Here is a 14,899-nt window from a genome sequence, read left to right on the forward strand (position 1 = left end):
CAGGCAAGAAAATAGGAAAATGTGAGATCGTTAATTATTGAGGGAGGCGCTCCTCATTAAAGGGAACAATGTTACAATTCAGCATTTAATAGCAGGAATGTGAATAATAATGCACCATATTTCAGCCCGTTGTCTGCAAATAGGAGAAAGCAGTTTACAAACAACTTAAGCAGCCGAAAGTTACATTTAATAAACATCCCAGGCTTCTGTAAGTGTAAAAAGCAATTAGAGCGCTGAGCACACAAGCCCATTTCTTTCCCAGACTATTTTTTTTCCTTGACAAAGGATGCGCAATGAACGCATAAATACAATTAGAAGGAAATTTAGAATTACAAACCTACCGCAATAATTAGTATAAATCCATCTTTATAACATTAGGAACTCAGCCCCTCTCTCCCCATACACCCCAATAACGTTTAGGTCCAGTTCCAGAAAGGCTGAGGTAAGCCTTTGCTGAGTATGCTTTCCTTATTTAAGTACAGGCAGTGGCTGCCTGTACTAATCTATTATAGCATCATCCATCTACACTTTGATTTAAAATAAAATACAAAAAACCCGCAAGTCCCCAAACTCTAAAGTTCTCCACCTTTGCTCAGGCACCCAAGTCCCAGCAGGAGGGGAAGCAGGTTGTTTCGCCTTTAACCATTCCGTGAGCTTCGTTAAAAAGGAGAAAGGGGGGAAAAGAGGGAGAAAAAATGATTTCCCTGTGCCTAGCCCCTTGGCAGGCTCTTGTACAAAATTCAATCTCTATTTTTTATGAGAAGTAAACTGTCTAAATAAATTTTATTAGGGGCAACCAATATATTTTCTGGTAGTTCCCTTTGTTCCACTTTTACGTGTGTGTAACAATCTAAAACCTATTTATTGAGGAAAAATCACTGGATCCGTCATAGAAAATCCTTTTACTTTGCTTTGAAGTGATTTCTGAAGACATTCTTGTCATTCTGAAGATTTTGGGGCCATTGCGCTAAAGCCTTTCCTTGTTAGGGGCTTCAGCTCCCATGATCATATGGGAAATGCCTTCAATTATCTACGAAAATAGGCCTGACTGGCTCTTTTCTGGCTGCCCCGAGAACGTGGAAAGATGACGGGGAATAAAATTCTTGTAAATACATCTCAGCCACAGCACAGGTGGATGCAGACATTTGACAAAACGAGTGGAGGAGAGAGAAACAGCGCGGGAACGCCGTTTTACATCCAGACTATTGTCATTTTCTCCTGACGTGCCTCCTGTCAGCTCCGTTTCTTTCCTTCTCTGCTCCTCCTTTTCCTCTCCCATCCAACCTCCACCCTGAGCGTGCCCACCCCCACTCTCGCCATATACACACCAACAGACGTTCCTCCCCCCCCCCCTTGTCGTTTTTTCCCCTCCCTGAGACGATTGTGCTCTGAAGTCTTGGAAGAAATGATTTAGTTTGTTTATACTGCTATAAAAATCAAGAGCAGTTGAAAAGTCATAAAATGAAGCGGGCTATCAATCACGCCGCAACATTGTTATTCAGCAGTTACTAACAGAGATGGATAATCCTTAGATTTCGTCCCATTGTTATGACTCTGATGTGTCTTCACATTAACTATTACACATTTATTTATCGACCTGAAAGATACAACAAAGCAGAATATATGAGCGAGTGCAGGAGCGGGTGTGGGTCTCCGCGGCTGGAAACTTGTTCAGAGTATGGGATTCTTGCAATACACAATATCCATCTGTGTGCACACTTGTGGAGATGATGTGTTCCTCTCTCCTTATCCCAACCGAGTACAGCCTATCCTGCCTGCTTTTCTCCCCTCCTGGTCCAGGGAGATCCCCTCTACTCAGATCATTCTCCCAGCCCAGCTCGTCTTCCTATTCTTAATAAAACCAAACAAAAAACAGGGAGTAAGGCTATTTTTCCTCCGCTCCCTCTTTACCCGCCGGTAGCTCGTTAAGACGGACCCCCAAGGGTGCTCCACACCAGCCGAAGGAGAAAAGACTGTGGCTCTCAGAGGCACTGGGAGGCGCACAACGGCCTAGACCCCACTGTTCCCCTAAGGGCTGGCTTTGGAGCTAGGTCCAGTTCCCAGTTCTGGCAATCCCGCCCCAGGGCATTGCGGGGCACTGCTCGGCATTTGCGCTGGCTGGGTCTTCTACTGGTGCTAGGATCACTACCTGATTCTTTCTCGTTTTTTCTTCCTATTGAGAAAGGGCGGGGCAAGAGGAGGTAAAAATCCGTACCAGTTTTTTAAAAGCGGGCGACTGGAGAGGGGGACACGGAGGTGTTTGAGGGACTGAGATTCTGTAATCTGGCAAGCTGATCTATCTCTAAAAGTACACACAGGCACACATTCTAAGAGGTGAGATTGTTGAAACTGAAACAATAAGAGAAAAGAAGCAACCACCCAAATAAATAGCTGCTAGATACTGTTACTCAGTGACCAGCTCGGGTTCGAGCTCCATGTCTCCGTGTGGACTCGTGTGTGTGTGTGATTCTCTCCGTCTCCCCAGCTTTATAAAAAGCTTCAGCAGCCGCAGGACTTCCGCGGCCCTGTCGGCTGGTCCAGGGGAACCGCCTGCTATCTCTGTAAACTGGAAAAGAATCCAAGTGGTTGAGGCCCTGAACACTCTTTTGCTACGAATATATGAGCGCGGGCGCGCCCCCGAGACTGGAGGTGGGGTGGGCAAAGTGTAAGGGGGTGAAGGGGGAAGAGCGAATAAGGGAACAAAACTGCCCTAGAGTTGGTCTTGTCGTCTCCTTTGTCTCCTCGCTCACTCCCTGTCGAAACACATAGTAGAAGAGATACACATACGGGTATGAACGCGCGCGCGCGCGTGCACACACACACACACATACACACACACACACACACACACAATTTCTCTCGCATCTGGTCGAAGGCAGCATTTTCAATGTTTTGTGTAAGTCAATTGGACGGCGAACAAAAAAAGCCATTTGCTCCGTATTATTTAAAACAGACTTCATAGGACCACCCTTTTGTGGAAGCTTTATTTGCACTAAATGAATAATCTTAATTGCATCACTTTCGAATTAAAAATCAATGTTAATCAAGTTGGGAGTAGTAAATATCCGTTTTCATTGGGCCTGGGTAGAGGGCATTTTTCTTGTTTTGCAAATAAAAATACAAGTCAAATAACTTTAAAGGGGCATTATGTTCTGCTACAAATACAATTGAAACGGATTGTTTAGGAGCGGATCAGAAATGGTACAGAATTTTGCACTTAATTTCCTCAGTTATCATTTACAATAAGACCCTCTTGGCTTGACAGCCAAGTCTAAACAGTAGTAAATTAGTACAAATTTATACTGATTTTACTCTAATAATCGTAATAAAAGCTTATAGATTTGGCACTAATTACATAAATGCCTAATGATCTTGAAAATTACTCTGGTTAGAAATATATTACTAATCTAAACTTTGTTGTTGGCTGGCTTTGAAAAATCAGAACATTAGAAATGGTTCGCTTCACTTGTGCAAAGCACTTTAAATTGTTCAAGTAGTTTAACATATTCAAGAGGAAAATAAAAAGCCTTTAACTTTATTTACGGCCTTAAATGGAGTTTGGAAACAAGCTGAACTTAGAAACTTTGACCAAAAAAGACCCCCTATTTCAGTCCGGCGGTGGGGTGGGGGTTGGAATAGGGGCGGTGTTAAAATTTCAGTCAGGGCCAGGGAAGAATTGGGGAGGCGGAAGGAGGGGGAAAGAGAGGACTAGTGGGAAGGCTTATGTTAGCTCAGCGCTGACCCTTGGAGGCCCTGCGAGCTGAGTCTGGGAGCACCGAGGAGCATAAAGCCTGAAAAGCAGCGTGCCAGCTCGGCCCACTGAGAAGGAGGGGGCTGGGCTGGACTTAGTGTTCTTTAGGCTAGGGAAGAGTAGGCGCTTTCTCGCCACCTTTCTTTCCCGACTTCGGAATCCTGACCTCAGGCACAGCCTAGGGATCGAGCAAGGAAAAGTTGCGGCTCGAGCCTCTGGGGAACTCAGAGTCTTTCTTCCGACCTCTCCACCTCTCCAAGTTCCCGTCCTAAAAATACATTTGGAATCGGGCCCTTGGCACACAAAATTCCCTCCACCTCCAACCCCAAAAACCGCGGTATCCAGAATCTCCTCCAGTTTATTAGGTTGGATTTGTCAAGTCATTGAAGGGTCATTCCCGACAGGATCTCCTTTCCCCTGCACCTCCTTCACACATCTCCTGGTCTTTCCTCCCCACCCCCACAAAAAAAAAAGGAGAGGGATAAAGAAAAGAAAAAAGAAACAGGGATATGGGGAGGGGGGATTCTTGTAGGGAGGATGCGAGAGAAAAGAAGATGGGATCAGAGAACATATTGGGAAGAAAAAAAAAAGATAAAAAGCCCAGGCCAGCAGCCCTGAGATGATGCCGAGGTCGCTGCAACTGCAGCTGCTGAGTTGCTGTTGTTCGTCAGTGTTGCTGCTGCTGTTGCCGCCGCCGCCGCCGCCGCCGCCGCCGCCGGCGCTCCGGGCTGCGGGCGGGCGGGCGGGCGGAGTGGGGGACTCTCCGGGCTCTGACATTTGCAGGCTGCCCTCCTGATTGGTCCCCTCGCAGAGCTGCTCACGGGTTCATTCAACTGTTAAGCACCTCCCCGTCTCTCTAAAGGACATTATAATGCAAGAAGCCCCCTTTTTAACCACAAACCGAATTTTCTTTCATTTAGGTGATCTATATATATCTATATCTTATAGCTTATATCTTATATCTATTTTAAATAACTTAAAGCCGCTAAAATTTGGGGGGGAACAGCTTTCGCCCTGGAGCGGTGCGCGATGCTATCTCACGCCGACCTCCTGGACGCCAGGCTAGGTGAGTGTGTTCCTCTCGCCCCGGCAACCAGGAGAAGCCAGGGCAGGAAATTGTCAATTTGTTCCTTATTTTACCTTAATGCGCCCTAAATGGGCTAATTTCTTTAAAAGTAATTGTACTGCATTAAAGTTTAATTTGATTTAACATCGTCTTTAAAAAATCTATGGAATATGTAGATTCAAAAAAAGGAGTTGGAGAATGTTGCTACTTTTGCTTTTCTTCTTTTTTCTTTTTTCTTCTTTTCCTTTCTTTTTTCTTTTCGTTTTTTTTTTCTTTTTGGGATAGAGGAGATCTACACCACTGATAATTTGAGGCTTTTCCCTCCTTTTCTATTTGTTTTAATTTGAGTCAGTCTCTCTCTCTCTCTCTCTCTCTCTCTCTCTCTCTCTCTCTCTCTCTCTCTCTCTCTCTCTCTCTCTTCCCCTCCCAACCTTAAAAAAATAAGGTTAGGTTTGTCAAAAATCTGGCAGGAAGGAGAAGGTGATTAAATGGAGGCAGATTTGTTTAGTCGATGCCTTTGAAAAAGACAAGACAAAATTTTCTTTCACAGACTCTTCTACTTTCTGGAAGGGGCTTCAAGATCCCGGTGACTAGGAGATTCCTGCCTTTCTTTTCAGTGAAAAGTTGAATTCTTTAAAGTTTGATTCACTCTCCTAGAAGCCGCGTCAACTTCCGTTCAGTTCTATTCTTATGAGGGTTCCTGGCTTTGACTATACTTTTCATCATTACTTAGATTTTGTTGAATGTGGCTCCAATTTCCAAGCCCATTCGTGTATCTGGGTTAGTTGGGGTTGAGCTTAGGGTTGGGGTCTCAATTTGTTCCCGAAATGGAAAGGTTTGGAGATTTTCGTCAGAAGGTGAGAAGTGTATTGGCCGTGGGGGAGAATTTGCTGCTCTTTGGAAATGCAGGTGGGAAGAGAGATGGAGTTATCTTTAGTTTACTATTGCACTGGGTATGCGGTTCATCAAAAGGGCCTGGGACATGTTTTATTGCAGGGGATGGGAGTTTATTTTATTACAGGAGAGCCGGTGGTATGTGCTGTTTATCACGGGAGATAGATCTAGAGAGTGGGAAAGGGAACGTGAGGTATTAATCCAGCTTGGATTTCCAGATCGGGGGCTAACAAGGCGAAGATACTGAGAACTTTGATGGTCGGCTGGAGTTGATGCTGATAGCAGTCAGGCCTTGCTGGGCAGAGAGAACAGGGGGGTTCGCTAACTGGGATGAGAGAGGCAGCAGAGAGGTCCCTGTCTCGGCCTCTCCGGGAAGGTAGTGATGCCATTTCTTTTACCTCCTCAGGTATGAAAGATGCCGCCGAGCTTTTGGGACACCGGGAGGCAGTGAAGTGTCGGCTGGGCGTGGGGGGTTCGGATCCTGGGGGTCACCCAGGAGACCTGGCCCCCAACTCGGATACGGTAGAGGGAGCAACACTTCTCCCCGGAGAGGACATCACCACGGTGGGCTCTAACACGGCCTCGCTGGCGGTCAGCGCCAAGGACCCGGACAAACAGCCGGGGCCACAGGGCGGGCAGAACCCCAGTCAGGCTGGACAGCAGCAAGGGCAGCAGAAACAGAAGCGCCACCGCACTCGTTTCACTCCAGCGCAGCTCAACGAGCTGGAGAGGAGCTTCGCAAAGACTCACTATCCGGACATTTTCATGAGGGAGGAGTTGGCCCTGCGGATCGGCCTCACCGAGTCCCGAGTACAGGTATGTGGGGCCTTGGGAATTGCATTGCTTTTTTCTACAGGGGAAGTCAAAAGGGGCAGAATTTAGAGAAAGGAGGTCTCTTATCCCTTCTCCTCCTTCCTGGCTGCTAACTGCCGCCCACAAGATACTAGATCGAATTCCTTTTTTGTCCCACTCACTGTCAGGCTCGGAGTCATTACTTTAGCTTCCCAGCAGGTACAAAAACAGGAGTTCCTCACAACCTGCCCCTGGCCCTTTATTGTGCGTCCAGAACACACACGCGAAACTTTAATACTGCCGATCTTTCTGAAATCAGTTTCATTTTGCTACTGTGGAGAGAAAAATCCAGATATTTTCCTTCAGACTAAGTCAGTTAACAAAATCTTACTCTAGCTCCAACTATATACAAACATATCCCATCCCTCCTCCCCCCCTCCAGAAAATAGCAAAGGTTTGTTTCTTTGAGTGTTTCCAGACTGATGCAACAATAAATATAGTACACACACACACACACACACACACACACACACACACACCTGCCCACGAAAAGAAAAATACTTGGCCCAGAATTAACTCCTTTCAAGAAATCATATCCCGGCTTGTAAGGCGTATATATTTCTCTTTAGCGAACTACGAGAAAACATAAGAATATATGTAGACCTCAACTTTGATTCTTCTTTGATTTTTAACTTTGATCATGGTGGCAGCTGAAAAATGGACTTCAGATCCGCCTTAAAGAACTTAGTTTTATCACCTCCACATTCATTCCCTCTCATTTGAACAACAGCAAGGTGGTAGGTTGTGCGTAGATAAGAAATAATGTTCATTTGGGGGAATACTGGCAGTGGATTGACCACAAGGCCAATGGGAGAGTATAAGTAATTTAGGAGATTATGCAAGTTTCCAAAAATGTTGGGAAAAAAAGCCTAATAAATTTTTAACTTAAAAGGAGAGTTCGTTTCCAAACCCCATTAAGAATATAGTGGGATTGAAATCCAAATTCAACTCCCTAGATCTCATTCATGAGCTCTCCAAGGTGCTGAAAATCGGCACGAAGCCGGGGCGTTTTCCTCACGGTAAATTAGGGTAGTGGTTATCAAATCTTCCAGACATTTTTCAAACAATCTAAATGGTTTGTTAAATCAAAATCAGTTGCTTTGAGAAATTTAATTTTAAAAGGTCTCGATTGTTTCAGATGTAGACGTTGTCAAGTAATAGAAGAGGGAGGATGAAGACAGTTATAACAGCAATGTAACTTATGTATATGTGTGTTCATATACACACACATTTTTAACACATACACGTATTACTGTATTTTTTTAGTTGCCTATACTGGATGCTCTATTATAAAACAAATGAATATCGTCAGAAGCCTGAAGTAGACAAAAATTAATAAAATAGTATAAAGGACACTTTTTTAAAATACTCTAATAAATTTGAGTAGCTTTTCTTCTAAATCCTAATAGGCCTGAATCTAATCTCATTGATATTACATACTGAAAGCCCTTTAACTGCATTGTGCAATGACATTACTAATGAGATTTTAAAATTTCATATCAAGCTTATTCCTAAATCAAAATTTAAGCATTTACACATACAATTTTAATTTTTAAAAAATCAATATGAAGATAATAGCCAGCTAAATCGCTATCTTGATGTTACACAATGAGAAAGTATGGAAAGTTATTTTCCCTCAAAAGAAAAAAATAACTACATATTAATTTTTGTTTTTAGAAGTAAGATACTTTTGCTTAACCCAGTCACATTGATAATTAGTTTAAATTAAAATAGAAATTAGAATCACAAATAAAAAAATAATTAGACAAGTGACTTTATGAAAAAAGAAAACGAGATCTATTAAACTTTATTGGGTTTTCCAAAGGTTAATGACAGCGATTTCTATATTAGGAAAGTTATAAGTGAAATAAAATATAAAATATGTAATGGAAAGTTATTTTCCAAAACTACACAAAAGAAGTACGTAGGAAGAAAGAGATAAAGTACTTTAATTGTCTCAGCATAATCTTAAACCAAAGATAATAGCTTGAGACTGCTGATAAAAAAACAATTTAATAGAGTGGCAATTTCAATATTTTTAAAAAATAATGTTCTGTAGTTTAAAAAGTAATCAGATCAACATAACCTTCTTAATTAACATTTCAAAATGATTAACATTATGTAACGTAATGCAGAAATAATTTATGTGAAATGTATTTACTTCACAATTCACTGTACCATTGCTCCTTGACCAAATTCAAATTAAATAGTAATTGGTTTATGTTCTTATATGATGAGTACTTTATAGTTTTCTTTATAGTTAACAGATTGCTAGTGTTCTTTCAGTATATGGGCCACCACACTGATTAGAGAATGATCTAAACATTTAATTTATTGCCATTGTATACGTTTTAAAACGCTTCTGATTCCAGAACAAATTGTCCCGAATACTATATTTCAACCTACATTTAATTTATATTACACTTCTAGGCAATTATTAAATAGACTTCTACTCATATGGAGAACAATTCCATGTCTGATATCTCTCCCCTTTTCAGGATGGTGTAATAAAACCATTCCTTTTATAGCATGCCATTATTAGAAACCAATTTCAGAATTATTTATAACCTGGAATGGCTTATTAAGCAGCAATGCGAGAATCATGCAAATTACGCGATCAAATGCAATATAATAAGCATAATCATTAGTCTCTAGCACGGATTAATTAACTTTCAATATTTTATTTACATAAAAACCAAATCAGTGAAATAACTTCAGCACAGTCAGGCTTGCCTTTCAATATTTTATACGAACCAAAATAATGTGCTGTAATTCCATTGACCGTGTCCCCCAGAATGGCCCCTGTCACCTGCCACATCTTAATAGGGGACAAGCTGAGAGTATTTTCTAGTTTTCTAATGGAATGAGAAATTGCATTTTCTTCCTCTCCCAGCACTATTAAAGTGTAATGAATTCGGCCCAGAGTTCACGGCTGGCTGATCGAAATGAACCTGAGATCTGAGCTTTAATACAGCTCTCCAGATTTCCTACCAAATCTTCACATTAATCATTCGCTGGATTCCAATGAGATCTTCATAAAGCTTTCGCTTCTGGAAGAAAAAAAAAAGTAATATCCTCCCCCCACCCCCATTTCTGAGCCATTTATAGCTAGGGAATTAAACGGGCTATATATTTTAAAATACATTTACAGTATGTCTATATTACTGTAACAGCAGATATCATGAAAATAGATTTTTAGATTCCAACCTCCATTAGACCCTCACTGTTGTATTAAGCATTTTCAGAGAATAGTTGCATTTCCAGCAGAGTACAAAGTTGGCCAGTGCTTACGGTTAATATATTTTCTGGACTTGTCATCTGTGCATTGTCAAAATCTCCCTCAGGTTTTCTCTGCATTTTAATCTGTCATGCACTAGTTTTCAACTGGAAACATTCATATTTTTCAAAACATATGCACCGTAGCTTTGAACTGAGGTGATCAAATCTGATGGAGATTCTTTCCAACCTCAGTAAGCCATGAAACTATAAAAGATCTTGCAGCCGCCATTTAACTGTTAACCCTAAAACATAATTGAACACGATTTTTAGATTATTTATGTAATATTTAGTTCCTCAACAGCTGTTCATTTTGCTAATGGCTGATCTTATTTGCTGATCTGCAAAGATGGTAGTCAGGGATAAACCACTGCAGATTTTGAATCAGAACCCAGCATTGTAAATTCCTCTTTTCCCCTCCAGCTTCTGGACTTGTAAAAAATATTTCAGGATACTCCAGTCGGAACCAAGACAAATTTGTAGATGGCAAGGAATTCATCTTGCATTTAAGCATTCTCGGAAGAACTGCTCAGAGTAGGGCCATATATTTGTGTAGTGTGAGGGTGTATACATATACAGAGAGAGAGATGCGATCACCTTGAAGCCAAACACTTGTCTCCTTCTCTCCCCTCTGCCTGTCCCCAAGTTGGGGTTAGAATTCATTCCCAGACCCAAATGTTTTGCACTGACTTGTTACAGTTTGGAGTTGACCTTGGGGAACTAGGTCAGCAGGATCCTGCCCAGTTGTCAGAAATTTGGTTCTGAATGAAACAAGAGGAGTTTCCAGGCCTGCTGCAAATACTTAAGAAGCAACCCTCTAGTTCCCTAGGCTTCCCCCCGACCTGTTTCCTCTAAGTAACAGGCCACAGACAGCTCAATTCTAGGCCGGCCACATTGATTCCTTTCACTATCAAAGTTTCTGCAGCTTCATTAATCTATCATGCCGGCCAACTATTGGGGATGCAGCATGGAAGAAAAGGAACCTCTCCAATGAGAAGGAATTAGGAGAGTAAGCAGTCATCATAGTAAATGGGACAGAGATGAGAAAAAAGGAGCAAGGGATGGTCTGGCTATCAGAAGAGCAGATCCCATCCAAAAGGCAGTTTTCTAAAAAGATCATCACTGAATTTTATGAGTGGGGAACTTCAGATTACAAAAAAACATTCAGTATTGGGACTTCAGAGCACCTTTCCAAGTAAATTAGAAGTGCTTCTGATGGCCCTGTGCTCATACTACCTTCTTTGGGTAGAATGACAGGCATAGGCTTTGACCCATAAGTGAATGAGGATAAACCCATATGAATACAATTATCAAATTATGTCTCCTAAATTTTCATGCATCCTATAATTCTATCATATATATATATATATTTTAAATTTCACATGGTTAAAGTATCCAGATGACAATATTTATAACCAAAAGTCTTCCAAGCATCAGTTGACCTTTGGATTAAAGAAATGAAAACCTAGTTAGTAAATCCCAAAATAAATGTCCTAAAATGCTGAGATGATAATTAGCATGATGATGATTCCTTCCAGAATCCTAGTACTATTTTAATGACTTTGGCAGTTGTACATCAATATAAGTGATGAAATTCCAGTTGCCACTAGTAAAAAATAAAACAAAAGTCCTCCACTTTTGTTTGGGGTGTTACTTTCACTAATCTAGTTTGTCAAAGCAAAACCACACATTATTGACAACTAGTTTAAGATTAGATGTTGACCTTCTTTCATTTGCAACATTGAAGAGACAAATTTACATTCATCCGGGTGACAAAGGAGTGACTTTAGGGAACTGAAGCTAGGCCTTAGCTTTTGGAACCCTTGTCTAAGTCAAGAAAAGAATAGGGACCTGAAGACAAATCAGTTTTAGAGACTCTGAAAATGGATTACAGGATTCTAGACTAGGGACATTTAGAAAAGGTTCAATGGAAGAGGTTTCAGACACAGAGGTAGACTAGGTGGAAAGTTTGGGACAGTGATACCAAATATTATTGGGGCATCTGGGAACACTGAAGGTCACACTGGTTTCACAAACAATCATATAAATCAATGGCACTTACTTTTCCACACTAAACCTTGCATTCTTAATCTATCCATTGTTCACTCCAGTTAAGACGATAGGGGTTTTTCTTTTATCTTTTGAATTTGGCCATTGATGTCCACGATATTTTTTCTTACAAATGTTAAATTTCCGAATTTTCTGAAAATGTTATACTTTATAAAATATAGCCTTACATTGTGTTAGAAATGTGTAGCTATAACCTTCTATTCTATGTATTAGAAATGTTGCACTGGGAAATACACAGGGTTTGCACATATTTTTCATATATATGGAATATACAGATGATCTGCACAACGTGCTCTTTTCCTATATAGACCTATACAACACAGGGTTCTTGTGTTTTAGCATGTATTTTCTAGGCCATGATGTATATATTTTGTGCATACATTTGCACAGTACATATATGACTTATAAAGCCAATACATCCATGCCCATAGGGAAGGGTACAGGAATCTATATATATATTTTTTTACAATCTAGGAGTATCAATAGGATTAGTACCTACAGAAATATGCCTGAATTGGTAATGTGTGAACCGATGGATTGTGTAAGTACAGTGTTAACAACATTGCATAAAAATTTGGGTTGAGGGAGTGAAAACAAAGGAGAAGGATAATCAGAAATTATGTTGTGTGTGGCTCTGGGCATTTTTGGTTAAAAGTCCTTTTTTCTTTCTTTGTATCCTCAGCACTTAACCAGGTGCCTGGCACATATAGGCTCTTATTAAACATTTATTGACTGACTGACCCTTGCGCCCATGACTGCCATTCACCTAAACCTATCTCCATGAATTGGGACAGTGCGCCTGTGTATGTCTCTTCTCCCACTGCTGGAGACCTTGCTAACTCTGGCCTCTGTCTCTGTCTACCTGTGGTACTCCCTTCCCTCTTCCCGTCTGCATGTGTCTTCCTCTACCCAAATCATTCCTCCATCCCTCCCCAACCCGGCCCTTTTGCAGGTATGGTTCCAGAACCGCCGTGCCAAGTGGAAGAAGCGCAAGAAGACAACGAACGTTTTCCGAGCCCCGGGGACGCTGCTGCCGACGCCGGGCCTGCCACAGTTCCCCTCGGCCGCCGCGGCCGCCGCCGCCGCCATGGGGGACAGCCTGTGCTCCTTCCACGCCAATGACACCCGCTGGGCAGCGGCTGCTATGCCGGGCGTGTCGCAGCTGCCGCTGCCGCCCGCGCTGGGCAGGCAGCAGGCCATGGCGCAGTCCCTGTCCCAGTGCAGTCTGGCGGCCGGGCCCCCGCCCAACTCTATGGGCCTGTCCAACAGCCTGGCGGGTTCCAACGGCGCCGGGCTGCAGTCTCACCTCTACCAGCCCGCCTTTCCCGGTATGGTGCCCGCCTCCTTACCCGGCCCGAGCAATGTCACGGGCTCGCCCCAGCTCTGCAGCTCCCCGGACAGCAGCGACGTGTGGCGGGGCACGAGCATCGCGTCCCTTCGCCGCAAAGCACTAGAGCACACAGTGTCCATGAGCTTCACCTAATGCCCCCTCTCCCGGCACCCCGGGCCCAAATCCCGACCTTGCTCCCCTCCTCTTCCCCGCTGGCCCAGCAGCATCTCACCCATCCCCTTTCCATTCCTCTGGCCTCCCCTCCCCCCCATAACAGGTCTCCTTCCCCATTCCCGTACCTCTCTCCTAGATGCCCCCGATCCCTCCCGCTTCTACCACACCCGTCTCCCCCCGACCATGTCCCCTGACTTTTCTATCTCTCCTCGCCTCTTTCCTTTGCCTATCCCTTGCTCTCCAGTCACCTATGTTCACGAGGCCTCCTCGTCCTCCTCTTCCATAAACTCATCTTTCCCCCGACTTCTTCGTATTCCCTGACTTCTATTTCCCTTACTCCCTCTCCACGCGTCCCCTCCCCCAGCCAATTTCATTATCTTCACCGTCTTTTCTTCTCCACTTGACCCTCCAAATCAAATCCCTTTTTTTTTTCTCCACTCCAGAATATTCATCCTCTCTGGGGTAACTGCTTTTTCCCATCAGCCTCTTCAAGTCTTTGCCACATTTCCCTCCTAAACCAGATTTGTTAGTCACACTTTCTTTTCTTGAAGTATTATTACCGTCCATATTTCCCATTTTCACTATTATACCTCACCCTCCTATACCTTTTCCACTCTCCCAAAGCTCCTTCTTCATTGTCTCCTCTCCCACATCCCCCTTCTTCATTTTTCCCTTTTCTCTTCCCTGCCTCACTCACCTCCCCCTGCCCTTCTCCTACTACCCGGCGAAATGCATTATTCCCGCCATTTTACTTACCAGGGAGTCGACTCAGGATCTGAAATTAGACACCAATGGACTGGTTTGTGGGCAGAAATACACACACATACACAAACACAAGCACACATACACATACACACACACAAACACACACACACACACACAACACCCAAGTCACATAAGGACATGCTCAAGGGACAACACAATATTAGGGATTTTTGTCTTAAAGGAGGACAAGTGTCTGCTACTGTCTGCCTCATCTAAGGGCCTAATTGATCTAATTTAATTTTTCCTTTCCTCCCTCCCTCCCTCCCTCCCTTCCTTCCTCCCTCCTTTCCTCTCTTCCTTCCTTCCTTCACTATATTTTCCTCCTCCTTCTCCTTTTCCTCCTTCTCCTCTTTCTTCTTCTTCTTCTTCTTCTTCTTCTTCTTCTTCTTCTTTCTCCTCCTTCTTCTTTTTTCTCCTCCTTCTCTATCTCTTCCTCCTTTTTTTTCCTCCTCCTCGTTTCTTCTCTTCTACCTCCTCTCTTTCTCTTTCTATTCACTTACTACCCCCACCTTTCCACCCAATTACCTACCCAGCCATTTCTTTGGCTTGCTGCGGAATATTGTTTTCTTGTCTTCTATTGCTTTCTTTCTTTCTTTTTTTTTTAAAGCACAATAATGTGGTAGTATAAATAGGAAGTTTCTTAACAGGAAATTGCCACTTGGCTGGGAGACTGGAGCAGACTAAGAAAGTTACATGATGCATATAGGAGAGATGATCTCAC

The 14,899-nt window shown here is 42.9% G+C and overlaps 1 protein-coding gene across 1 annotated transcript in view; it reads left to right on the forward strand.

Annotated features, from left to right (window-relative positions):
• OTP (orthopedia homeobox) overlaps positions 1-14,512 on the forward strand; it is a 17,337-nt gene extending 2,825 nt beyond the window's left edge. Inside the window, exons 2-7 of the mRNA XM_051971305.1 lie at positions 1,959-2,201; positions 2,486-2,665; positions 4,758-4,817; positions 5,653-5,726; positions 6,118-6,527; positions 12,862-14,512. Of these exons, the coding sequence (XP_051827265.1) occupies positions 1,959-2,201; positions 2,486-2,665; positions 4,758-4,817; positions 5,653-5,726; positions 6,118-6,527; positions 12,862-13,392 (1,498 nt within the window). The 3' untranslated portion in view covers positions 13,393-14,512. The remainder of the gene's footprint in view (positions 1-1,958; positions 2,202-2,485; positions 2,666-4,757; positions 4,818-5,652; positions 5,727-6,117; positions 6,528-12,861) is intronic.
• Positions 14,513-14,899: the final 387 nt, after the last annotated feature.

Source organism: Antechinus flavipes, chromosome 1 (assembly GCF_016432865.1).
Source record: "Antechinus flavipes isolate AdamAnt ecotype Samford, QLD, Australia chromosome 1, AdamAnt_v2, whole genome shotgun sequence".
In the NCBI taxonomy this organism is placed as follows: domain Eukaryota; kingdom Metazoa; phylum Chordata; class Mammalia; order Dasyuromorphia; family Dasyuridae; genus Antechinus; species Antechinus flavipes.